The sequence below is a fragment of the Anomalospiza imberbis genome, chromosome 6 (assembly GCF_031753505.1).
Source record: "Anomalospiza imberbis isolate Cuckoo-Finch-1a 21T00152 chromosome 6, ASM3175350v1, whole genome shotgun sequence".
NCBI classification, from domain to species: domain Eukaryota; kingdom Metazoa; phylum Chordata; class Aves; order Passeriformes; family Viduidae; genus Anomalospiza; species Anomalospiza imberbis.
Window position 1 is genome coordinate 25,287,886 of NC_089686.1, and position 27,099 is coordinate 25,314,984.

General features: G+C 42.3%; 2 protein-coding genes and 1 long non-coding RNA gene across 4 annotated transcripts in view; 1 reads left to right on the forward strand and 2 right to left on the reverse strand.

Annotated features, from left to right (window-relative positions):
• The first annotated feature begins 233 nt into the window (after nt 1-233).
• On the forward strand, nt 234-5,202 carry LOC137475540 (uncharacterized). The gene is made up of 2 exons (XR_010999942.1): nt 234-1,375; nt 3,042-5,202. It is a non-coding gene; the product is annotated as an uncharacterized lncRNA (long non-coding RNA).
• Nucleotides 5,203-11,145: 5,943 nt separating this feature from the next.
• Nucleotides 11,146-22,174, reverse strand: PSMA6 (proteasome 20S subunit alpha 6). The gene is made up of 7 exons (XM_068192915.1): nt 22,000-22,174; nt 17,974-18,068; nt 17,120-17,201; nt 16,805-16,960; nt 13,650-13,828; nt 12,912-13,006; nt 11,146-11,352 (listed from the first exon to the last, which is right to left on the reverse strand). Exons 1-7 carry the CDS (start codon nt 22,073-22,075, stop codon nt 11,295-11,297), a joined length of 741 nt encoding a protein of 246 aa, XP_068049016.1. The 5' UTR covers nt 22,076-22,174; the 3' UTR covers nt 11,146-11,294.
• A 4,229-nt stretch (nt 22,175-26,403) lies between these two features.
• The window catches only part of PRORP (protein only RNase P catalytic subunit), a 39,080-nt gene continuing 38,384 nt past the window's right edge, over nt 26,404-27,099 (reverse strand). For both annotated transcript variants that reach the window (XM_068192917.1, XM_068192916.1), the window contains one exon: nt 26,404-26,817. In XM_068192917.1, the coding sequence (XP_068049018.1) occupies nt 26,686-26,817 (132 nt within the window). In that variant the 3' untranslated portion in view covers nt 26,404-26,685. The remainder of the gene's footprint in view (nt 26,818-27,099) is intronic.

Sequence of the window (27,099 nt, forward strand, 5' to 3'; positions counted from 1 at the left end):
GCCATTTTCTGCTTCATATGATCTTTCCTAAGGCTGCTCTCATCCACTTTCATAATGAATCAAGTGGAAAGCACTGTTGGGACCTGAGTTCCACTGAGTGTGCAGCCTCAGAGGGCCACATGCTGACTGGGAGGTCAGTGACAATCAGCTGCACTCCCCATCCCAGTCCCATTTAACCCCCTGTAGCACTGTGCTGCTCTGAAACACTGCAGAAACAGAAGGTCTGAGACCTCTTCCCCTAGTCCAAGTATCAGCTGGGATCTCTCCCACTCGTTTGCCTGGAGAAGGAAACACTTGAGGATGTTTCCAACAAGCCTGCAGGACCTGGGTGGAAAACACAAGCATCTCTAAGTCAGATTGATTATTTAGGAAAAAAGGATTAAAAAGTCCCATGGGAACTGCAGGACAGATGCTCTGCAGTGAAAACAAGGCACATTCCTCCCATTTTTTCAGCTAGCTTTGCCTTGCAGCTGAGCACAGCAAGAGACCTTAGTAACATAACATTTCCCTGGGCACATTTCCCTTCCTTTTTTTAAATCTTTTTTTTTTGTTGTTTGTTTGTTGTTTGCCTTTTTTCCCCTCTGATTGGTTGTATGTGGCAACAGCTGCTTTAGGAGGAAAATATTGCCGTGGCCTCAGCATCCCCTGGTTCAGCTTACTCAGCTTTTCCTCAGGGGGATTTCTAGAGGAAGGCAATCACTGTGGCTAAAGCAGCTTCCCTTCAACAGTGAACAAATAATCCTGACCTCCAGAAGAGGGGCAAATGCACCTTGCTAGAATGAGCTATTTCGCACAGTCCTCGGTAATGCCTAGTCCCTGTCCTGCTGAAAGCAGGGAGAGGAGAACCAAGGCTTCCAGTCTGATGTGTTCATAGCCCCTAATTCTCCAGATCCCATCAGGCTTGAGGGGTTTTGTGGGATTTAAAGGGATTTTCCTCTTTGTGAAAATTATACTTCTACTAAAGTTAAAAACGCTGTTAATGCTGGTTGTACACCACTCTTCTCCATTTACATGCTGAGTTGGTTTTCCCTTGCTCCTTATCTGCTTAAAATTAAGAACATTTTGGCCAAAAAATTTGCAATTTTGTGGGTTTTACAAGCTGGTTGTGCCCAGAGGCACTGTCTATTTTCCTGACGGAATGGTGTAGGATAAAAGGAGGATTCCTCCCTCCTCCACACACCAGAAGGGTCTCCCGGGGGGCGAGTCTGCAGAGACTATCATGAATGGAGCTCACACCGAGTGCTCTCTTTTTGTTGCTCAGAGGGCACCGTGTGGTTATGAGATGACAAAGGCACTGTGTTTCAGGAAGAAGAAAAGCAGAAGGAAGCTGTGCAAGACAGGGGGTTCCCAGCCTATGACACTGCCTTTAAACATGGTACTTTTGAATGGAGGAGACGCTTGGGAACAGGGAAACCAGGAGGGGGTTTTGGTACCTTTACTTCTTGCTGAGCCAGTAGCTGATCCCAGCTGAGGCTGTGGCCATTTCCCCACCGCAGGCAGCCCACGGCAATCATCGGGCAGGCCCTCGCAAGCCAGGCAGGATCCTGTGAGCTGCGAGAGGCACACAAAGCACACAAACCCTTCTTCTACCTCCTTTGCTTCTGGACCGCTCGTCTTGTACCAACTGCAGGGAGTTCTGCCATTTTCTGCACTACAGTGTTGGAAACACAACTAGGTTTGAGCCACAGGTGGAAAGAGTTCACTGCCCATCTGACCACAAGAGGTAAAGGCATAGACCAGACCAGTTTAGTCTTATCAGAGAAACCCCATTATTGACTCTCTGGCAGGGAAGAAAAAAAACAAAAAGAAAAAAAGAAGGAAGCCACACTGTCTCAGGAAGCTGCAAAGGCCTTGATAGTTCTCTGTGCTGAGCAGGTGCAGCTTGGCTGGGCTGCAGGAGAAAGGCGCTAGCACAGAAAATCCTCAGAAGGGGAAGGACTGTGAAAAGGCCGTGCATGTTGGTGAAGATTTCTACTGTATCGACAGGATGTGGAATCCAGCTGGACCCGGAGCTTGCTGAATGTTTGCCGGCGCTCCGCGCCTGCAATTAGCGAGCGTGGGAATCCCTCCGGGGTGGGGCCCGCTGCCCTGGGTGTGGCACCGATAACAACAAGCGCAGCTTTTCCCTGCTTCTTTCAGGGTGGGGCTCGGAGCAGCTGCGGGTGGGGAAAATTACCTTAAAATGTTTCTCCCCGGGTCGGTAGTGGAGTAATTAACAGCTAAGTGTATGGCAATTCAAGGGGACGGGATTAGGACTAGCAGCGATTAAAAAAAAAAATTAAATTATCCTTATTCCGATATTTTGTAATTTACTCCCAGCAGAACTTCTCATAATTTTTGTCTCCAAAAAAGGGAACTGATCCATTCTCTCAGATCCAAAAATATGGGCATGCAAGGTTTTTAATGACAGCTGAAAATTGTTTATAGAAGTTGCAGAGTCCACTCCATAATAATGTTAAAATTGTAGGAATAATCATAATTTATAATTAAGAAGAGGAAAGAAGGAAAGGTGGCAATATTTCTCATTGTTAACAGTGCCAGAAGGTCTTCAGAAACCACCTGAGATGAGAGGATGTAGCTGTAGGGGAGCTAACAAACCACCAAGCCCTGTGGACCCTTCTGCCGCAGGGTGAGCAGCCAGGACTCGGGGCTGCTGGAGACACGCCGCTGCTATCATTAGCGAGACTGCACCATGCAAGGACATTTTCAATGACAATTTCAAAGCGCAGATCCAGGAGAAACTAGCCAGGCAGGTTCTGCTGCAACTATATTTAATGCTGCTCTGAGTGCTCTCCCACAGCCTGTGGCAGAAAGCTCGTGAGAGCACAGCAGTGCTTGGCTTGGCTTCCTTTCCATGATCTATCCTCACATGACCCTGCTTACTGGGGACAAAGCTGTGTTCTTTCCCAGCTCTAAAAATCAACAAAACGGAGCGCCCAGGTTTTGATAGCAGTTTCTGTAAATACTAGCTGTGTGAAATGTCTATCTTTCAGCATTGATGTACTTGAAGAGATTTGCTGTATTTTATTTATTTTCAACAGACCCGAAGGTAAATTGGAGTCAGAACTTTATGGAAGAGCAGAAAACAACACGCTAGCCAGCACAACTAACCTGTCTCAGCAGCTCCGCTGTATTTGTCAAGACCAGAGGGAGGGAGCTGGAGTCTTTCGCCAGCTGGAGCAATTCCAGGCAGCAGCCACAGCTCTTGACTGCAGCCCTTTCAAACACCAATTTTGCGGAAACTGAAGGAAGCACAGGCATAAGGAGTTTCAGGCTCTTTGTGTGGCTGTGAATGGGGCGGCACCTACAGAGCCGGCTAAAGGACCATCTGGAGGACAGCACTTCAGTGCTGGAGAGTGCCCTGAGCTAGCCATGTGCATGATGTTGGCAAAAAGCAATTGTTTATTCTCCTAGGAAACGATCCATCTGAAAATGTTTCAAATACCAGCACAATATAACCGTAGCAACCCACAGTATGTGGCACAACCAAAGCGAGGGGTGTGCTTTTTGCACTGTGACAGGATGATGACACAGCAGCCTGTGCTAGCCGGCTCCTACCCCTCCCTGTTTCCTCAAGATCTTATCCCTCTCCACAAGCACTGCAGCCCGTGCAGCTGTGCGAGGAGCCAGTGAGCTGGGCCAGACTGAAGATAATCCTGCAGCCAAGGGATGAGCACTGGCCCAGATGGGCTCCCTGAACAGTGCCAGCTTGCAGACACAGGGCTGCCGGTGCCGGCCCAGTGTGGGAGCGAGCAGTGACTGAAGGCAGCTGTTTCTGACTCTGTGGACCTGTGCCCTTGCCTGTTCACACTGAGAGGAATGACGGGTTTATCTTCACAAACAAACCGTGGGCCTGCTGGAAGATAAAACTAGCACTGAGAGATAAAAGAAACAATGGGAAGGATTCCACTGATTGAAGAATGGAAAAAGATATTTGCCTTTACAAACTGTAGGTTTGCTGATAAACGAAATTGGATATTGAAAGATGAAAGAATCAATGGGGAAAACCCCTAAATTACATAAGAATTAAAAATTAAAAAGGAGTGTTATACATTAGAGGGAAATCTTTGGTATCAGGCATTCTGGGAAGTCTGTACCTCTCAAGTACCTCTGCCAGTGGGGAAAGAAAGAAGGGAAATGCATCCAGGAAATTGGGATAAAAAGGAGTCTGCATCCTCCAAATATTTGAGAGACCCCAGGGGAATGCCCCATGGCCTCTCCCTTTATTTGCGTAAAAGAACTCCTCTGACTCCTTTTTGGACATAAACCTCTGATGTCTGTGGATTAATTTTCCTGACAATACCAAGAGCCTAATGTCATGCATCTGTGCCTGGAAGCTCAAACAAGGCCCTTTGCCCACTCTGCACTTGCAGTACATCTTGGTCTTTCCAGTGCTTCTAAAAGCTCCACCGTCCCAGCAGAGTGGGAGTACAGCATGGATCTAGCCACACACATCAATTCTTGTTACAAAACACAAGTGTTCTGGTACTGTTTGGCATGCGTTTTGATTTGCCACCAAAGTGGGAAAGCATCACACACTTGTTATTATCTGTATTTGAAATAAAGACTGTAACATCATTTTGCAAATATGCACTTCATCAACAGAAGCAGTTTCTCAATCATCCTGCTGAACTCATTGCACATGCTTTTATCAATATGTCCAGCATCAGTGAGCAGAAAAATCCAATCTGTTCTGTTTTTCTCTATTAGTAACTAAATTCCCCTCTAGAAATTGACCTTTGCTACTTCATTTCTATAATACAGACCACTTGTAATGCTACTTATCATTAATTTGTTTTGTTATCTTCCTTTTTTTGACAACCTTGTTCTCTTTTCTGTACCTGCATACCAGGACATTCACACCTTCTGGGTCTGGTTCTTTTCTTCCCCCTCCAGACTTATTTTGCAGACCATCTCTGTACTGTAACTTCTGACTTTGAACCTATGGACTATTAATGCACTTTATACAGCTGTCCCCTGATGAACTACCTACACAAGAGCACATTTCTGTTTCCTGCGTTGGAGTGAGAAAGATGTAGGTGTCAGTGCAAAGTACTCAAAGTAGGAAAAAAGTTTACAAAATTACTTCCTTGTAAATACTCTTGTCACCCATGGGATATAACTATTTTTGCACTTCCAAAGCCAATTCTACATTATTTAGTACTTTATTTACTTGCTTTGTTACTAGGTAAGAGAAGTTAGTACTGGAAACTTCTCATGGAGATAGGAATGGGGAACATCATCACCTAATCTTCTAACAAGTATTCAACAAATTTTTCATATGTGCAGACACCCACCAGGTGAAGAAACCAGGAGCTACAGGCTGAAAAATCCACTGGAGACTGAGGTTTTGGGCAACTTGCCACTACCTTGTGGCAAGTCAGGCAGCCTTCCTGGTCATCACTGAGAAACCTCCTTTCTCTCCCATCCTTTCTGCTAACAGCTTTGACTCCAGCAATCCTCAACCTGCTTCCTGTTACCTTCAGGGGCAGTGAGTAACTAAGCTAACCTGCTAGCCTATTTTCAAGGTTCACCACATCCTTAGATGAGAAATGTTTTTTGGATTTTTTTTCTGTCAGCAGGCATTTCCAAATACTGTTAACTGAAACTAGACTAACATTCAATGCAAATAAATTTCTTCACAATGCCCTAAAGGTATGCAAGGCTACAAGTGGTTTAAGAGACAGAGACAGAAAAGGAAAAGAAAGAAAGGCTGCCCATCCAACTTGTGCTAAAACCCAATGCAAGGCAGCTGCTGTCCCCTCTGGCAGCCAGCTTGCTGCAGGTTTTCTTAATACCTTGTGGGAAGTTCTGGCTTCCTAAATGACCTCACAGTGCACTGCCCTGAGAGACCCCCTGCCTAGCCAAGCATGCCAGCCTGCAGTTAGATTCCATAAAGGAGGTTTCTATGGATTATGAGAACTAATATCCTGTCTTTCCCCAAGGAAAATATTTACTTACAAGGGAGAATTTTGACTGTCACTCCTGTCAGGTGTGCCACTAGTTTAATCAGCCCCTCCCTATGGATCCTGTGCTGCACTGCCCCCTGTGCTGGTACTATTATTGCAGGACCAGCATCAGGGTTAAACCAGTGTCCACGCTGAGCTGTTCTGGCTGGATTTTGTTGTTTTGTTTTTTTGTTAAACGTAAGCTTATGTTGTTATCAGGTTTCCTGGGTAGCCCTGGAAATTGCTGGGCTACACAGTGGTGACAGGAACTGAGGAGGAGCTGCTGTAACAGCACTGTCCCCAAAGAAACCTTCCTCAGAGGAGATGGGAGTAGTCTTGATGCTGCCCAAGCGAAGGCTCGAGTCACCCACTGACAAAGGCAAACACAACTCTGGTGAGCCAGATGCCATCATATAGGTTTAAGTCAAAGACTAGCCAAGGGCATAATGAGCTATGGAAACTCCCGTTCTTTGGTGATGCAGGCTGTGGTTTCACAGTGGATTAAAGCAGAGGCAGTGCAATCCCATTTCCCTCTTCCCTCTTTTACATCTGCACTACAGTCGATTTGGACGCAGAGTAAGACCACTCAGGTCACTTATGCAACAGAGAACTGAACCAAAACCCCTCAATGTTTTCCATCAATTAAATAAAGAGAATGGCTCTTTACAAATACAAATGAGCACCACTGCTTGCTGAAGGAAGAGCTGGGGTGGGAAAAAACCCAAGGAGATTGAGCACACCTGCAAACATCACAGCAACATCAGATGGCAATGAGTGGCATCCCTAATCCTGCTCATGCAATCCTGGTCCATGCACATTCATGCTATTTTTCTCCATCAGCTAGTAAATTTGATTCTCTAACTTGAGAGAGTGTTGCTTTCTAGTCTAAGGAATCTCATAAAGGATTAAATACCTTATGTTCACAACTCTTCATGCCACTGGGTGTCACAAGAGTCAGTTTTCTGGAAGAGGAAACAAACAATTTGCTGGCAAAAAACTGATATCTTGGTTTGTGTATGCTAATCTGCACTGCATACTATGCTGTTAGAGACTCAGAGAGAAAACTTAATTCCAGAGGCTTGTGGTCCAATGAATGTATCAGCTAAGCCACAATGACAGGTAGGAGAGAGTCATGCATCTGCAGTGCCAGGAAGCTCAGCCACGGCTGGCAGGTTCTAAAAAGAACCAGGAGAAAAATGCTATCCCCAAAAAGTGGAAGCATACGCTACTTGGAAGATGACTCAGTTCTGTCAAGCAGTTAGCTGCATTTTGACTTAGTGATATGCTGGCTCTATTTATCAGGTTTATAGCGAAGTACCTAAGAGTTACCATATTTAATATTGCAGCACAGATTTTTCATAGAACATGGTGACATGGGTAAGACCATTACTACAGAAAAGATGAGTATGCTGAGAAAATCTTAGAGAAGAGCAGCAAATACTGTCAATAACAGGGGTTTGTCAGTCACTTAAAAATGCAAGTTTATGTATATAGATATACTACAAAGGACCGGTTAAAATGTTTCATGGGGTTTTCTAAAATATGAGAACCACAATAAACAAACAAAGTCCAGACTATTTTAAACAGCTTTGCATAAGCATGTGATTATCCTTGTTTTAGTTTGGGCATGAGAGCTTTACTGTTCCAACAGAGCCTGAACTACAGGATGTCTTGCATTGTTTCCAAGTCGTTTGGGTTACAGCAAAACAACAGAACAGAACAAATTGTTACTAGCAAGAACTGGCTGGAACAAGCTGTCACAATTTAAAAATTTCCCATCTGAAAAAAAACAAAAATTCACTGATTATAAAATGAAAAACAATGTCCCTACCATTACTACCCTGGTAGTGTAGCTTTTTTTTCTAGAAGAAAACATGAATACTGCTATGGATATGCTTCACAAAACTTGATCTCATGACCCAGTAAGGCTACTGTTTTACAGAACTCAAAATACCAGGCTTTGCTTCTGTGCCAGGAAAAAAAAAAAAAAGGGAAAGTTATGTAACTTTTTTTCTTCAGATGCTAGAAAATGACAGACACAGTTCTTTGATCTTACTTCCAACAATGTGTGCTGAACTAAAATATTTCTTATTTGGTAAACCTGGACATTGATTTAATGCAAAACAGGACAGAGAAGGTAAAAAAGAACGTCTCATATAATTCCATGTCATTAAAATTGTTGTGATCTATCTGTATGTAGTCACCCCATCTGAACTCCCCATCTACCCATATCCTTAGACTGTCATCAGCTCTACAGGGAAAAGGTACAGCCAAACATCGTGCATTACACAGTATTACTCTTAAGACACACCTGAAATCCTACAGAAGTTCACTACTGCCTCTTTTAGCAGGGTTGTTGTGTGTTAAGAGAGGGTCTCGTGAGCAGAGCTTGGCCACAGTGACCATGAAGCAATCGAGTCTAAAATCTGTGTTGACAGGAGGAAAAGTGCCAGGAAAACTTCAGCTCTAGACATGAGGAGAGCAGACTTCAGGCTGCTCAGGAAGCTAGTTAGTGAAATGGGAGAATGCCTTTGAACACCTAAAGGATGCAGTCATTGATCACAGCCAGCACAGCTTTGTGAAGGGAAAGTCCTGCTTATCAAACCTGATTTCCTTTTATGACAAGGTAATCCACCCAGCTGATCAGGGAAAGCCAATAGATCTAATCCTTTTGGATACTTTCACAGGATCCTTCTGGACAAAATGTCCTGCACACAACTGGATAAACACATTATGGGATGGGTGAGCAGCTGGCTCCCCACTGAGCTACTTCAGTTTATAATACATACCATTACTGTCTTTGGGACTCCATTTGCATGGAGGGAGGGAGGTTACTCATCAGAAATCCAGATGATTTTCAGAGTTCAATAAATACTGATTTACATAAGCTGACTGCATGTACTTGGCATTTGCATCCTTACACTACAGCAGAGATAAAGAACACTGGTAATGTAAGGTGGACAGTTACAAGGCAGTGCAGAGCCAGTACAGGTAGCACTGATGTGGGTCTGGTATGCAAATAAAACTCGATCCTATTCCTGTTTAACTACTTGTGCATTCACACTGTAACTTGCATCAGCCAGTTTTCAGCACTGGCACAACAAACCACAAACACATGGAGCAACCCCAAGTCTGGTATCACTCTTTCTAAGCTCTACCCAAACTAGAAGCACCAGGATTGTACCATGCATACTCCTGTTTCTTTTGAAGTGCCAGGTTTGAGACAGCACGTGATACTAGCTACAGCTCAGCACCAGCCACAGCTGTACAGCTTGGTTGCAGGTGATATTTGCTCTAGGGTGTGAAGAATGTAATTATGTATTATGTCTAACACATGGGGGTTTCCCATTCCATCAGGCAACCCCACCTGCATTGCTGCCTTATCTTCAGTAACAAAAAGCTTTGACTAAAAAAGAAAAATCCCCATTATTAATATGAGAAGAGAACCACAAATTTTCTCTACAGGGAAAAATACTAGCAAAAATGCCATAAAAAAAGGCAACGTTCACCATTGCCTTTATAAAAAAAAGGAAATGTTCACAGTTAATATATTGTAGACAGCTTATTTCATCTCTGAACATAAGATGGTAGGTTCTGCATTGCAAAACAGGCAAGGTATGAACAAACACCCACTGCTCTAAGAACCACCACCTGAGTTTTACGATCCCATACAAGCTCCAAAATTTAGAATTAAAGGACTTGCAGGGAATTTTGATACTGACTACTATGCAAATGTGCTCTAGTCATATGGATCCCCGATTGCCATCTTCCTTTAATTTTTGTTCAAGAAGTCATTAGTGACATTTTCCATACATTATTAAAGCCGATCAAGAACAAACTATCAATGGATGATATTTTGTGGCAGACTAATGACCTAAGCCTACTCAAACTCCAACTGGAGTATTAGGAAGAAAGGCCCAAGGGGTTTTCAGAAACTGAGCTATCTACTGGCAGCTGAAATAACAGACCTTTCTAAATGTGCTATTAGCTGCACAAATGCGCCGATTGTTGCACAAACCCACACGGAATTCTCAGATAACCAACCCAAAACCAGAAGCAGGGGTGCTTATCTTATCTACACTATCTGACATGAAGGAAGCTGAAATTTGGAGGCATGAATAGAAATCCAAGAAGCTTTGTGAAGTTCACAATTCACTGTACATCTGATCCTCCTCAACTCAGTTATCACGTAAGGTTAGCATTACCCTTTATTAAAGCCACCAAACACAGAATTGCAGCTTCTTTACTACAATGAACTTGAAAAATACATATTTGAGGGGCTTTAACTGTAAAGCATGAAGAAAAAAATTAACCAATCTCAGTTTCTGACAACTTATGAGGCCTTTGCCAAATGCCTTGAAAAAAATCAAAGCGAATTTTGAAATAATTAAAGCCAATATGAGAAGTGCACAGCAGTGGAATGAAGGTAAGGAGTTACGTTGCATTAACTTGGCATTCTGTCAGGGAGACTTGTGTGCAACAACTGAAACTGCCTGGTAATCTTCCCTTTCTCCTCAGTGCCTCCTCCCTCACAACTTCATAATCTCCATGTTTACTGCTGAGGCTGAAACCTCTTCTATTAAAGCAAAACAAAAAAGGCTTTTTGCTTCCCAGAGACCTTCCTGTTCAAGGACTTTGTCTATTGGCCCTGTCTAGCCCCAACACGGCCCAAAGCCTCAAAACCTGGTAGGTGACTAAGCCAAAATCCCAAAGTACACTACACATAGAATATTTTCCCTAAATAAATGTCAGCTTCACAGCTGTTTAATTGTAGAAGACATTTCTTAAATCCACTACATGCACTGCAAATAAATCAGTCCAAAGGACTGGACTCGGACTCACAGCTGAAGCTTTTTCCTTCTGCTTTTGCCCTGTATCTTCATATGAACCTGAGCAAATAAGGTCTTCCTAACTTCCCCACAATTAAACCAGTAATGTTGTAAGGCTTTCAACATCAGGCCACGGAGAGAATGAACATGAATTATCTTAAGACACACACCACAAAAACTGATATTAACTTTACACAAAGAGCCAAATAGCTCAGACGAAAGATGCAGCTCAGAGCATAAAATTTCTCTTAAAATACAATTGAAAGGCAAGCAATTACCACAGAAACACTAAAAGTCATCAAGCATTTTGATGACAATTTCATAGAATTGGAACTTTAAAAAATAACATTAAAAGGAGACACCAAGAATTTCAAAAACCTCTGTTTTATTTGTACAGAGTAAAATACATCATATAGCGAACACTGTTTTCCACCCATAATCTAAAACCATTATTAAGTGTTTTCTTTTCTCCAAACATCCTGGCCAGAAGCACAGACAATGGAAACGGGAACGCTAATTAGTCTCTCTCTGCCAAAGCTACAAGGTGCACATCAATCTCTGCTTCTGTAAGGATCCTGAAAGAAAAAAAGAAATCTTAAATAGTTTAAATGATTCTTCCCCTTAAGCTCCAATATTACAACCTAATGTCTATACAAATAAGTTTTACAGCAATGCATCTTTCTGCCCTTTAAAGCCCTGCTGCCAGTGCCACAGGCTGACATTCCAATTCTCTTGAAAAATAAAGGAAGAATCAAAGGCACTAAAGAGCAAGGAGATAACAAATGATAGAAAAATAACAGGTAATTCCTCATGAGTAATGCATTTGCAAGTTGAGGCCTAGTGAGAAGGTAGCTTGATCCCTTGAGTGGCACTAGAAAAGGGGTCATGCAACTCCCGTGTGCTTTCTCACAAACACTGTGCTGCTCTGTTGTCCTCAGCACACACCACCAAATGCAAAACCACCCATCATCACTGTGTCCACCTTAAAAACATTAGGAAGGAAGCACTTAACAGACTGAACCTGTCGGACATGAAGGTTTGAAGTCTCTCTTCAGCCTCCACTTACCAAGTAGTCAGACTAAAGTAACAGCAGACTTTGTTCCCAATTTTACTGTTCCTTCTTCTTTTTAAATAAAAACATCAAAAAAAACCCCTCAATTAAACACTAAAGCAGAAATAACTTTATTTCTCTGCAGCAAGCCAGACTTACCTAAATTTTAGGTAAGCCATACCTGGAGGGTTCTTTTGCACTCTAAAAACTCCCAAAAACTTTTTCTCCCCATTTCATGCGTACTCCTGCAGCTATACACTGAGTTGTGAGAAGGCCGTCAAGTACACTGTATCCCATGTGAAGCTTTCCTGCCCTCAGCAGGAAGACTTCCAGGTGTTGCCTTGATACACTGGCCAAGTAATCTTGGTGCACACAGTGCAAGCAATAATGGAAGAGGGAAGAAATAGCAGGTGCCTTGCTTTCATGCGAGATGGGAATGCAAAGTACTTGGAAAGTAGATAGTTCAGCCATTTTCAAATCAATAGTGATTTTTTTAAATCCATGATCTTTTAATCTTACTAAATTTAAATACAGTTTTTCAAACTATACAAGTCCATAATCCATTAACTACATATTTTAGATATTAAAAGATGAGCAAGAATAATTTAAAGGTTCATTTTAGAAAAAGAATAAAGAATTTAAGGGACTTGTAAACATTCCATAATATAAACCAGACTTTACTGCATTAGTCAGCATGACTATGATTTGGAAGTGGACTCCAAATACCATTACTATGAAAAATGTTTATGCTTCTAAGCATGAAAACACTTCTAGACCAGATGTAACTACATTCAGTCATCACAGAAAGCAATACCCTTTTAAGACATGAGAGAGATCTCTTTTCTCTACTCTATCTCTTTTCTCTAAATCCCTTAACCATGTCATACATTTTAAAACTGCATAATTCTTTTTACACAATGTTTTCTACCCCTACACATTTTGAGGAGTTACAAGTAAAAAACCCTTCAAAACTTCAATCTCTTAAATTTATCTATTTTTCTCAATTTACAATTACACAAGAAGGTAAAACTAATTGCAGTAATCAGAGAAACACACCAAGTTTTATCAACACTGATTGCTTACCTGAACTTAGGATTTTCCACTGTGACTACACCAACTTCTATTTCTGAAGGTTTGAAATCAATGGATAGTACAGTAGACAGGCATGTTATTGCTGTCTGAAAGATGACAAAATCCCCTATCATTAGAAAGAAAGCACTAATTCTTTTTTTTTTTCTTAATAGACATAGCATTACCAACTATCCTTCCTTCTGGCTTAAAGTTACTTCCTCTCACTTCAAAATCTCAGCTTAGAAATTCAAAATAGTTTCCCCTTGCTACAGAATACAGCCCCTTTCCAGTCCTCTCCCTAAAAAGCCCAATCTACAAAAAGCAAAGGGACATGTTTTCATATCAGAAAAAGACACATCAAAACCAAACCCTTTTATCATGCAAAGATACTGTTTGAAATACCTTCTAATATGAAGATTATTTTAAATGTCACTAAAAGTTAAGTCATACTGGTATTCCCAAAATCAAGCACTGTAGTAACCAAACACCAGCTACAGTGGGAGTGCTACAATTATAGAATCTGCTTCAGCTAACATAAAGCAAAAAAAGCAGATTAGATGACCATTCAAACACTTGCAGAATATTTTCAAATAATTTTCTAGTTGGAATAGCTGCATTTGCTCTGGCAGCAATATAGAACTGTAGGTAAAGAGGAAATGCCTAACTACATTTCTCTGCATCGCAAGACTACATGCAGCACATTCATTAAAAATACTTTAAACAAATTTTAATTTCCTTCTGCTGGCCTACCTCTACTGTTTGTTCATATGTCCAGTCAAATTTCTTCTTTACTTTCTTTTCAAGAAAACTGGTTGACTCTGTCTGTTTAACTCCTGCAGCTGTGGCCTTGAATCCACAATAGTAACCTGCTGGATCACACTTGTACACCTGAGGGCCGTGTTCTTCATCAATACCAATCAAAATCATACCTTGAAGAGAAAATTTGTTAATATATTTACTTCCCCAATTTTAGCAATTTTATTCAACTGAAGAACAGAATGGATATTCCTGTCTGTGAAAAAACATACATGCCAGCAGTACATCTTTGAGAATCAGTCCCAAACCTGGAGCTGTGATTTCCTTATTATCTCTAATTTGCCATTTCTTACCAGCACCTCATTACCAGGCGTGCAACCCAGTTTAGCAGAAACTATATTTCTGCCATTGCCAAAGAAGGCTACTCATTAACCATACAAACATTTTTGCCATGCTTAGTGTGTAGAGAACTACAAAGTCAGGAAACACAAAAGTTTTATCCTGATAGAAAGTTTACCAAGCCAAAGCTCACATCCTGTGTCATATGACACAAAAGTATAAACAATAGTTCTATTACCATGTGCCTTTTACTAGAAGGCACAAACATGCTGAAACTAATGGAAATATTAAAAGATCAAATTTAGATTTCTTGTTTGTAACACTGAAAAACAGTGCATTACATACCTTTTCCTCTTTAAATTAAAAAAAATCTGAAATGAAAAGCGGAAATATCAGGATGTAACTGAGTCTTTGAAGATCATCTGACTAAGTGTTTTGAAGCTGAATAGTTTTCAAGTAACACAAACTGACCACATCACTGAAATGCATGTGTTCACCCTCACTTCTTGATTTATAGCTGCATTGCCTCAATATACATATTAAAAAATAAGTTAAAAGCAATACTTGCAGTAAAAACCCAAAACAGAACAAGGTCATGGTTTTCAATTATTTTCACTTTACACTTGTGTAACTTTCAACTAGTAGTTAGAGGTGATAAACTTCTAAGCAGCTATTACTACAACATTAAAAAAATCCCCTCGTATTGTCAAAAAGGCTAAGGGAAGTAAAGAAAAATACATTTTTATTCTTGTACTTAAAAAAAGGAATTTCCAGCAGTATCAAGGCATGGGAAATGCCAAGGGAAGAAAGAAACAATCCTTCCTGAAAATTACAAGCACTCAAGCATAGGAAAATTGCCCCATCATGGAAACTGTAGCGCAATGGTGAATGTTGCTTCCTTAATGAGAAGTCTTAGCACCTACTACGGTTACAAGAAGTGATTCATCAATTCTGAAACTATTCTCCTTAAAAAAAGAAACAAAACCCAAAACCCAACCAATCAAAAAGAAACTCAAGACAGAATGTTTAATGAAAAAGTAATTGAGGAAACCTGTAAAGTCTTTTACCTCAGTTCCTGAACAGCCTAACAGTATGTTTATAATTTGCTTACAGCCCAACATAAGAGAGAAAGCAAGTTAGAACCAACCCCAGAACACACAGATGAACAGGAACATCGATAAAAAATGACTCAACACATAGCTTCTTTTTAAGCTGCATTTGCTGTTATAAAGCAAGACATGTAGAAATATTTGCAAGGGAAATATTTTAGGCACTTTTCCCTCTACGTTATATATATGATAACTAAGGAGCAAAAACTTTGTAAATCTGTCCTATAAATACTATTTAGATTAAAAAGCCACAAAACCTGCATAAGGTAATTGCACTCTCCATTCCTCTCTTTTAACAGTGACGTTCACCCAGACACAGTGCACTGGGCTTGCACGGCAAGGTTTTGGAAGTGAGACGGCTACAGGGCTGGCTTCTGTGAAAAGCTGCCACAAGCTTCCCCTGTGTCCAAAGGAGCTGAAGCCAGCTAGCTCCAAGACCAACCTGCTGCTGGCTGAGGCCAAGCCCATCCACAACGGTGGTAGTGCCTCTGGGATAATGTATTTAAGAAATAAAATTAAAAAAAAAGAAAAAAAGAAAGAAAGAAATTGCAGAGAGAGAAGAGAGGAGTGAGAATATGTGAGAGGAACAACTTTGCAGGCACTGAGGCAAATGATGGAGGGAAGGAGCTGCCAGAGCAGAGACTCCCCTGCAGCCTGTGGTGAAGACCACGGCGAGGCAGCTGTGGCCCTGCAGCCCACGGACACCCATGGTGGAGAGACATCCACCTGCAGCCCCTGGAGGAGCCCACGCTGGAGCATGTGGATGCCTGAAGGAGGCTGTGGCCCCACATGGAGCCTGTGCTGGGGCAGGCTTCTGGCAGGACCAGTGGCGCTGTGGAGAAAGGAGCCCACACTGGAGCAGCCTGTTCCTGAAGGACTGCACCCCACATAAGGTGGGCTCCTTGCTGGAGCAGTTTGTGAAGAACTGCAGCCTGTGGGAAGGACTCACTTTGCAGAAGTTCCTGGAGCACTGTCTCCCATGAGAGACACATTGGAGCAGGGGAAGAGTGTGAGGAGTCCTTCCCCTGAGGAAGATGTAGCAGCAGAAACAATGCACTATGAACTGATCACAGACCAGCCTCCTATCTCCCTGTGCCACTGTGGGAGAGGTAGAGAACCAGGGATAACGTTAAATCTGTGAAGGAGGTAGGGGGAAGTGTTTCAAAGATTTGGTTTTACTACTCAGTATCCTATTTTTATTTGCTTGCTAACAAATTCAGTTAATTTCCCCAAGGTGAATCTGTTTTGCCCATGGTGGTAACTGGTGAGTGATCTCTCCATGCCCTTATCTTGGCAAAAGCCTTCCATGGTATTTTTTCTCTTCTATGTCTAGCTGAGGAAGAGAGTGATGGAGAGGCTTTGGCAGACACTTGGCTTCCATCCAGGGTCAAACCACCACAAACAGACACAGTTACAAACAAAGAGCATCTCCTGCTCACAGACATCACTGCACGGTGCAAACAGAGCAGGCCCCAAAAACTAAGGTGAAATAGTATCAGAGAGGCTATATTATTTCAAATGCTGAATTAATGGTAAAATCAGGGCTCCAGTTCAAGACCTGCAACACTGCTCCCTCATTCACCTGTTCATCACCCTTACTCACTCAGTTACCCATTTTGAAAATGGGTGAGAAATTTTTATATATTAATTTGCAAACTTAGATAAGATACAGTAAAGATCATTTTCATACACTGTACTTACAGCAACCAAGGGGCCTCATTTCAGCATTCTGTGTATAGACCTGAGAAATATCTGCAATCCTTTTACACAGCATATCCACAGGGATGTCATACCCATACTTGTACTTCCAGTTAGCAGCCTCATAGCGGGCTCTCTGCACCTGGGATCTGCTGTCAGCTAGACAAAAAGAACTAATATTAATTCCACTGAATATGTACCATCTTCATTTCTAGCACTGCCTGAGAATAAAAATTCCAGGCCCAACTTTACATTGTCTTTAAATATACCCATTAGAACTAGGTAAATTCTCCAAAACCGGACTGGTGAATTAAATACCTGTCATTCCTGTCATCACACAACCAATATTTTCAGTAATCTTGAATAAATGAGTCACTGTGTTGGAATCCAGTAACTTGTCCTAAAGAGGAAACAGAAATAATGTAATAGCAAACACTGTCCTTGAAGTAAAAAGAAAACAAACAAACAAAAAAACCCAAACTCTGAATCCTCTGGTTTTTACAGAAGAGCCCAAAAGGATCCATAACAGCTAAAAACTCTTTCAGGCTTTCCAATTTTTACTGCTGTAGGCATGTGAAGGAAGAAATTGGAGAATTTGGAAATTGGAGGGAAGATTAAAACCACAGATCTGGAGAAGGAGAACAAGAACATGATCAACATCACAGTCCTTTTCCCTCTGAAGAAACTTTGAGAGCCCACATACAAAGCTTGCTCTCTTGTTGCATGCTGCCCTTCCAACATAAAAGAATTTCCCCTCTTTTTCTACAGTACATCATCACTGAGCTGAAACACCCATGAAAACCTGCTCTACATGCTATTGGTATAATATTTTCTCAGCAGAAATTCAAAGAATCAGGGAACTGGTTATGGACAACTCAGCCTTTACAAGCCAAAGCAATGAATGCATGCTCAATACAGCAGGGTCAACTTATATTTTAGATTTATCCCTTCAACAACTACAGAGAAAACCAGTATTCAGTACTTAGTGAGAAAATGCACAGTTGAGCACTACATGGAGCTAGAACTTGTAATAAGCAGAATGATAATTAGATATCCAGTTCAAATAGCAATTTTTGTCAGTGCTAATAAGTATAATATCAATACTGCTGAGTTCCACCCCATCTTTTTCTTTCCTCTCCTTCCAGACCTCCCCTCAAAAACAGACTACTTACAGGTACTTTCTTCTGTGTTACAATCACTGCAGAATCTTTCCCACGAACAGCTACAGATGTAAGTCCACCTTGGTTTATGGCCTTAAATGCATATTCTAGAAAAATATACAAATGTTAATAAAAAACTTGTGTCAGAGACACTAGGACAATTAACAATTTCCCTCAACACATGAATCTCACCAATTTATGGCCTTTTAATACTTTATTACTTGTGCAACATTTTGTGTCCTTAAGATCTTTAGTACAGTGTGCATTGACTCTCTTCACAAAACCACTGTCACTGCTTCCTTGAAATGTTTCTTCTAATTTGACTTTTTGTTCAGTTCAAGCTTAACAGCAAGAGAATAAGTTTTAGTACAAAAAGGCTGTTCTGAACTTGACCAAAATTGTCCAACCTTAATCTACAGTAACCATAAATTACAGAAGAAAATTTCTGCCTTGAATTTTAGTATTTTAAAGGATTATTTTCTAATTTTTTACTGATATAGATGAAAACTGGTAGGATGACACAGGAGGCATAGGAGACAGGTTTTAACGATCATATTTGTTGCCTTGACATTCAAACACTGCAATGCTCTTCTTCACTTTTTAAAGTGCAAGCTACACAGATACCAGTTAAACACTGCTATTCATGTAAGTGCAATGGATTAAGAAGCAAACACTAAAGTAACAGTCATTAAATGATCCATGAAATAAATTTCTCCTGATTGAAGGTTTCAAAAGCCTTAGGCACAAGAACTTTAAAAACTGTTTACCTGGCAATATTTGATAAACATTCAGAAATTCCTAATATGTGGCTGAGTGGTAAGTTTCAGACAGCAGCTAAATGTAGGTGAGTTTTTTTTGTTGGCTATGCACGTGAACCCAGAATTTAGAACATGTCTACAAACAGCATAGTAAATAGCTAAAACTATCTTAAAATAATGGGAGCAAGAAACTTCGCTATTTTAAAAGCTGCACTCGGATCTACAGAAGAGATTGCGCAACAGACAAGTTGTAATCTGCAGGTGAAAAAAAATTCACACTTTGCATATTAATGTTCAAACAGCTGAGTCAGTTCTAAGGAAGGGTTCATTGTGGTGTATTTATGGCACTGTATTTACTACTCTCAGACATCAGAACATTTGCTGGTTACCCAAATGTGCCATAAAGGATGTGCCCCCTTTCCCTGTACAACTCTGCCCACCTGGGATGATCAGTGCCAGCCTGCAGCAGAGCGCAAATCCAATAAGACATGAGCCAGTGCTGCCTGCAAACTGGTCATGCTTGAAGCCCTGAGCACAGGCTTTGCAACACTTGTCTATTTATCTGTACAAGCACCTGAAGGGAGGGTGTAAAGCAGATGGACAGAGCCAGCCTTTTTTCACTGATGCCCAGTGACAGGACCAAATTAGAGGTGACTGGAACAAACTGAAACAGGAGGGTCCACCTAAACACCTGAAAACGTGTTTTACTGTGATGGTGACTGAGCACTGGAACAGGTTGCCTGTACTACTCAAGCCATCTGGAAACACTCCTGGGCATCCAGCTCTAGGAGGGCCACCTTGGGCAGGGGACTGGGGCCAGATAATCTCCAGAGGGCCCACCTAATCTCAGTCATTCTGCAGTTCTGTGACACTTAGGTGGCAGTAGGAATAGACGCCTATCACAAATTAATTTTTGCTCAGAACTACCAACAACTAGGCTTGCTAACCTGCAGCCCCTAGCAGTGTTACCACCTCCATTGCTCAGTTTTCAAGGAAACATGCCAAAGGTAAAGTGGCTCTTACAATGTAGCAAGTCCAAGTTGCCAGTGCTGAGTGCTGTTTCAAGTCTGTTTACTGCTATGTAAGTATTTCAGCAGCAAGGCATTCACTCTGAAAATAACAGCCCCTTGCTGTTCCCTGAATACATGGCAACAGCCAGAAATTTTCTTCACCTCCCAAAATTCCACTCAGAAGAAACATCACCTTTGAAGACTGAAACTAATAGGTAGCAAGAGAACACTGATGCTCTGAGGGATTTTAACCACAGTAATGTGAAATAACTTCTAATATGAGATCAAAGGCACATGAGTTTTCTGAGCTTTGGAAGCAGAAGACAGACCTAAGATGAAGTATAGGTGTTTCAGTCCAATATCACTATGCTGGAAATCTCTGTTCCCATACCGCTGAATTCCAGAAAAACTCAAGTTTTAAGGCAATCTTAAAGCAACACATGTCCATGCTCATCCTTGACAGCGCCTAGCTAACCTTAATCCAGCAAAGAGACAAAGATAAAACAAAACCACCTAGATGTGGACATTTGATTGCAAGCAAAGATGAGATTTCTGCCCATGCTGTGACTGGATGCTGGCAAACAGAGACACCCATGTGGCACCATGCCTGAGTTACCAGCCTGGCTGTGAGTAAAGTGAGCTCATTCTTGCTTGAAGTTAACTACGCACATCTACATATTTTTCTTCCTATAGCACAAAGGTACTTAAAATAGCTTTAAGACAGCTTCAGGCTGTGTGCAGAAGCTCTCAGATGCACATGCAGATACTTGTTTCTAAGACACTGTTAAAAGTTATGGAGGTACCACACATTTCTCATACATTAATCTACTGGCTGAATATACCCCAGAGGCAGAAAACCAAGACTGAGTTTCCTCTCTGCTACAGAATGCAAAAACAATTCCCAACAAGTAGTACTGTGACAGTGGGAAGTGATGCTGACCAACCAGCCTGTTTTAATGGCAGTGGAAGGTCAGAGCCTAGGACTCCTCTGCCATAGAACCACTGAAACCCTGTGTGAGGAAGCACTGTCCCTACCATGTCTATGTATAAGGAATAATAAGCATTATACATGTTCCAGATATAAGACAGCACCCACATGTAGGTACCTAGTACAGGTAACTTTCTGTCTGTGTAGACACCTACACACAGGCACCTTCCTAATTCTTCCTTGCAGAAAGGACTGCTCAAGACTGGGCCACCTGTCCATGAGGCCTAATCCACACAGGCTTCTTCCTGAGAAAAACTCAAGGGCAGTCACAAGAAAACTATATGGCTGCCATGGGCAATTAATACAATCTGACCGCAGCAAGCTCTTTCCCTGGAAAACAGATGGATTTATGGACATACTGTGCAGTGGATGTGCAGTGAAGGCACTGCAGCTGGGGAAAGCAGCATCAGGATGATGCTGCAGAACAGTTCATCTGTCCCTGTTGAGAGGATCCTCCAGGGGAACTCTCAAACTACAGTCCTGCCAGACTGTGAGGCAACTGTATCCCGCACAAAGGGCACCAGAATGCGCTTCTGTGCAATCTGGTGCACTGCAAAAACAGGAATAATAGAACCAGCGGCTTACAGAAGAAGCTGAAGCTTGGTTTCAGATTATTCCAAGAAACCTGAAAACAAAGGATGGTTGCTGCTATCTCACAGGGCACAGTGGCAGAACAAGCGGCATTCAGGTGTAACAAGAAAGCGCACGAGTTACGTCCAAGAACTGACTTTGTCACTCTGGCATGCAGGGTTTGAGGCAGTTCAAATCTCGTTTCAAACAGCTATCACAGTTCTCAGATCCCAAAACGCAGTGCTCCGAGGCTTGGCAAGATTCACTCAAAGAAACACTTAAGGGAGACTAAACAGCCTCTCTGGATGGCTGTAAGTTTGGTCTCCGAGCATCTGAAATCGAACACCGAGGACTCAGAGGAGGGCCCTCCCGGTGGCAGGGGACACTCGAGAGAGCCCACCCTGCCTCTAAGTTTTCCTTATCTCATGCGAGGATCCCTTCCCCGGGTCCCCACGCCGGCACGACCGGGGCCGCCGCCGCTCCACGCTCCCACCAGGCTTTCCCCCAGACACCGCGGGACCAGGCCAGGTGGGAGCCGGGACTCCCGAGCCACGAGAGGCGCCGCGTCTCGCCCCTCCGCACAGGCTGCCGGGCTCGGCGGAGCCTTCGCGAGCCGGCCGCGGCCCCGCTCGGCGGGGAGCGGCGGGGGCGCGGGCAGGCCGGGCCCGTGACAGGGCAATTCGGCGGCGGCCCCGCGGGCCCGGACACGCACCGACTTGGTAGAGGCGGCCCTCGGGCGAGAAGATGGTGATGTGCCGGTCGAAGCCGGCGCTGGAGCCGCGGGACATGGCGGGAGCGGCGCGGGAGCGGCGCGCGGCCGGGGGCAGCTGTCCGCGTGCAGGGCCGCGCCGCAGCCGCAGGCACCGCCGGAGCGCTTCCGGGTCACGCGCCCGGCCCGCGCAGGCGCGGAGGCGCGCGCCGCTCCCGCACCGTCACGGCCCGGCACCGGCGCTGCGCATGCCCGCGGCACCGGCGCTGCGCATGCCCGCGCCCCGCGGCGCCGCGGAGCCTGGGGGCCCGCCGGGCGTGCCGCAGGGAGTGCGCGCGGAAGCGGCGGGAAGCGGAATAAAAGTGTCATCGCGGCATCCATCAACACTGGATAAAAGCATCACCGGCCAGCCGCGAAAACAAAACCCCTCCTAAAATTCCAGACTATTTCCGCGTGTCCTCTTCAATGAGAATAGTTTTAAAGCAAGTACCTCAAAAAACGTGTTTAAGGCATTCATAGGTAATTGTTGCCGCAGCTGCGTCATAATGCGATGTTTAAAAGACTTCTTATCGGTGTCCAGTTCAAAGGGAAATTCCCCAAATTTAAACTCGTGAATATTAGTGTTTTGCCTTTCAACATCTTGGAATTCCCCTGCTCTTTGTGGGAAGGCATTTTTTAAAAGTTGGTCATTAAAAGAGTTGGAAAAGCTGCATTCTGGTATCCGCACCTCTATTTTAAAATTATTATTAGGTGAGCTTATTTTTTGTTGAAAGAGCAGAATAAAGGTGGGGTTTGTGTATGCCACGCATTAAAAGTTTGTATTCTCAAATTTTTCCAAAGACTTCTCCTTGCTTATTAATACTATGGAAGAATAATGTCCCGCTGTGTATTACAAGACTCAGCGTTTGTCCCTTTCATTAGGGAAGGGCTTTGTGGGCAGACACAAAAAGTTTAAAGGGGTGCTGCAAGCACTGGAACACAGAGAACACGAACACGTACGACTGCATCTGCTGGGTCAGAACGGAGCCAGTCCTATCCACTGCTGTCTCCAAATGCGGCCAAAAGGGCGATACCCAAGGATTTAAGACTACAGAGAGCCTTTCATGATACACTCCCTGAATCCTCTCCCAGTCTCCAACCATCTGGAGGGACTTCCCAAGGCAGGGATAGTGTCTGGTTATTTAGTAACCCTTGCTGGTTCCCTTTCATGAACTTTCTGGCCTCCCCTTGAACCCACATGTACTTCTTGAGTCCACAACATGTCATGGCAAAGAGCTGGTCAGCATAACAACATGCTGTGTGCTTTTATCTGAAGCCTCACTTCTTAGCTGAAGCTTCTATCTGCCAGTACCATTTGATACTTTTGTATTGACACCGCCAACAAAGGATCCCAAGGTGTTCCTTCCAGAACATTTGTGATTCTTATGACCTCTATGTGTCTTAACACCAGTTTCTCCAAGATGATCCACACCTTTACAGTTCTTCCATCTACAGAGCTCTTTTATTCTCTAGAATGATTTTTTCCCCTGAGAAAAAGGACATGAGAAAATCTAAGTAAATATCAAGTGTTCAGCATGATTGCCAAATAGTAACCAAGAAAATCCTTACGTTTGGAATCAAAGATTCAGTATTTGAATTAGATAAAGGGAAGAGTAATAGTTGCTCAATACCATGGACATGACAGAGTGGAAGTTAAGCTACTTTCAGAATACAGCTTCCAGAGTTCAGCATTGTTTCAGAAGAGCAATCATGCTTTTGGTTTCATGTTACATCACTTCTGATGAGTATGGGTATGGAGTCAAATTCTTGTTGCAGGATCCTGAGGAAAGCTGTTCTCACTGTCATCTTTTTACCACAGTAAGCAGTAAGTGGGAGATCTTGGAGGTGATAATAGCTGGAGTGCAGGCTGAATCAGTTCATCTTTCTCAACTCTATCTTGCCAGTGTATCTCTGTCTCCATGGCACACAGCAAGCTAAGCTAAGGGCACATTCCTTCTGATTCCCAGTCTCCTCACTCAGTGTCACAGCAAATGGCAGTCAGTGTCTCTTTGGGAGTACCAATTGCTGTACTGTTTGGAAGACTTGCCTTTCTGGCATTCAGCATGAACCCATCTGTGTAATAAATTACCTTGAATTTTTACTGTACCACTATACAAACAGCAGTAGATGTCAAATAGATCTGCTATTTGTTACTGGCTTTGGTTTGGCTCTCACATTTATTTTTATTGCCAGTGAAACCCTCAGAATTCTTTTTAGCTATTTGGAAGTAAATCCTCATATTCATCGTTACCTTGAAATGCCGTATTTCAGTAATCTGAAATTTGAAGACTTAGAGGAACCCGAAGAAATGTTATTTCACAGATGTCTTAAATAAAATTCAAATAATTAACCTCAGAACTGAGTCTCTGGATACCATGTGCATCTATGTAACAGGTAGTATACACCTGAAAAAGTCTGTAGGTTCATCACTAATGTTTCCCCTTTGGTTCCACAGAGGCTGTTAATTCCTGTAAGGATCTACAGAGAAGTGTATTAGCAGCAAACATAGAAAAAAGAAGTCACAAATCTGACACCAATATTGTAATACTTTTCAATTGTAAATTCCATATTCTGTTCCCTAAATCATCCCCTAAATATACTAGTAATGTGTATTTAGGAAGTGTTATTATTTAGAAGGCATTACAGTATCTCTCTAAGAACAGTTTTTGAGGTGAAACCCAAGTGATTGATTAGGGACATCTCGTGATTAAAAAGGAAGTAGAGGATGCACTTATTACAGCTGTATGTGGTTATTATGCACGCCTGTTAATGACCAGCATGAGGTAAAATACAAACTTCAACAGATGAATATATCTGGCAATGAAATGGGTACCCTGAAGGTGGAGTTTCTGCTCAGCTAGGGCTCACCTACGGCAGAGCTGCTGCAGGAACCCACCTTCTGCAGCCTGCCATTTGAACCCCACTCCCACACAGGTACCCATACTTGTGCAATGGTGCTAGCTGAGTGCAACAATGCCAATTCTGACCTAGCCAAAACAAAGTTTTAAGACTTGTCTCTGCATTGCTTTGGGCTGCATAACCATCAGAGCTAGGACCAAAGGAGGACTGTAACAGCACTGACTGACACCAGCTTAGGCCATGCACAACTTCAGACAGAGGGTGCAGGAGCCTGGTACAGAGCGGCAGCTGCTAACTAAGCACTCCTGCACAGGAGCAGACACCGAATTTAAAAGCAGTATTTCCATTTCCAAGGCAATGTGGCAGCTCCCTGACTTAATTATAAAAGTAATCTTCTGACAAATTAGAAGTATTGAGGAATGAGAGAAGTAGATCCAATCTCTCTGCTTTCCCTGCTGGACTCCATAGGAGCTGTCATGTTCTGTCAGGAAAAGGGTCTGTGATGAACACTACCAACAATATGATGAATTTAATGCCAAGGTTTTACGTTACCTTAAGAGGCACACAGCTCCTCTACACTTTCTGCACAGTACCTGAAGGACATGACTGTATGCAAATCACACCTGCTGGTTTACAAACGGATACCAGAACATGTGTCAGGAGTGTCTTGGAAAAAAAAATAGCAGGGAACATGCTTGAATGCTGAGTCCTGAGGGAGCTTGTCATGGGGCCCTACAAGAACTCAGAACTGTGAGTTCTATACACATAGACCTTAAATGTTTCATCCCAGTTTTGAACAGGGGATTTTTGTACGAGACAAATGTGACAAGCCTGGCATATTTCATCTGAGATTTATGTGGCATTTCTATGTTTTGGGGGCAGAAAGGTTTGCATTAGAGTCACAAGTTCAATAAACAAACACATTTACCACACACGCACTTACACAAACTTAGAACACTTTTCCTTTAATTTATACTATTTTTTTGCTTTATAACTTGGGAGAGGTTTTATAGAAATGTACAAGAATCAATTTTGTCCTATCATTGTCTTTAAGAATTTCTAGCTATCCGTTTTTATTTTAAAAATCCATGCATTTCCATCAGCAAACTATTGCAGTAATGCCAAATCCTGTCAGAAACGGTAAATTTAGGAGTGTGGAAGAGCCACAAAAAACCCCCCACATTCCACTGGTTGTTTCCTTATTCTTCCAAACAGACTGCTGCTATATGTTCCTCTAAGCAATCTCTTGCATTCTATGTGATCAAACAAATTCTAATTAAAGTGAGGAAGGCTTAGTCTGTGTGTATGTGGTGAATGTTAAATGCACTGTGTGTCCCCCTTAGCTCCATTGAATAGAGGGAGACATTGTGCAACACTCTTGCAAGCTCAGCACCACAAACTCTGAAGGTACTTTGCAAGTCTTGCTTAATTTGTTCAATGTACACAGTTTATTTCAGTGTAGATGAAAAGCTTGAGAAAAAATACAAGATAAAAATGCCCACACTATAATTGCAACAGGAAAAATCAAGTTTTAATTCAAATCACAAAAATTGCCTGTAAAAATGGAAATAATGGACATAATTCACCCCCACTGGACCACCACTGATGTTAAGAGATGTATGCAGGAATGATTTTGTCAAAAGCAGTCACTCAATTTTCTTTAGTTACACACCTCACACATTTAATCCCATAATTGTCCTGCTGAATTCTCCTAGCCAATAACAGTGATTACAAAAAAAAAAAAAAAAAAAAAAAAAAAAAAGGCAGCTTCAGCTTGTCCAATTACATTTTTCATAATTTCTGTTGAATGCAGAGCCATTTTCTTGGTACTTGATATGAAATTTTTTCCTCAAAAACATCTTTATAGGGAATATGCCATGTATCACCTGTAGTCTGTACCACACAGTCGTAACGGAGAGCAGGCTGTTGGGAAAAAACAGAGGGAAAACATTTTTTTTTAGACTTTGTACAAAGTATTAATAAAATGCCATTTACAGGTAGTTAGTTACGACTTCCAATGCTTACCTTAGAAGTCTCCACAGTTTTAACAACTCTCATTTTATTTTCTTATACAAAATAAATCCTAGATTTTAGTACTGGAGGAAAAACAAAACTACCTTCTAGTACTTTGTGGTCTAGGAGTCATTATAAGTTCTGTCTTCAATCAGCACTAGATAATAATGATTTCAGGATAATGCACTCAAT

What these genes read in the sequence shown, in the direction of transcription:
- PSMA6 (XM_068192915.1), bottom strand. Translation starts at nt 22,075, where the DNA reads ATGTCCCGCGGCTCCAGCGCCGGCTTCGACCGGCACATCACCATCTTC. An exon ending in TAACACAGAAGAAAGTACCT is followed by an intron (nt 17,202 to 17,973) that starts GTAAGTAGTCTG and finishes TTTCCTCTTTAG; the next exon opens with GACAAGTTACTGGATTCCAA. An exon ending in CATATGAACAAACAGTAGAG is followed by an intron (nt 13,007 to 13,649) that starts GTAGGCCAGCAG and finishes GTCATCTTTCAG; the next exon opens with ACAGCAATAACATGCCTGTC.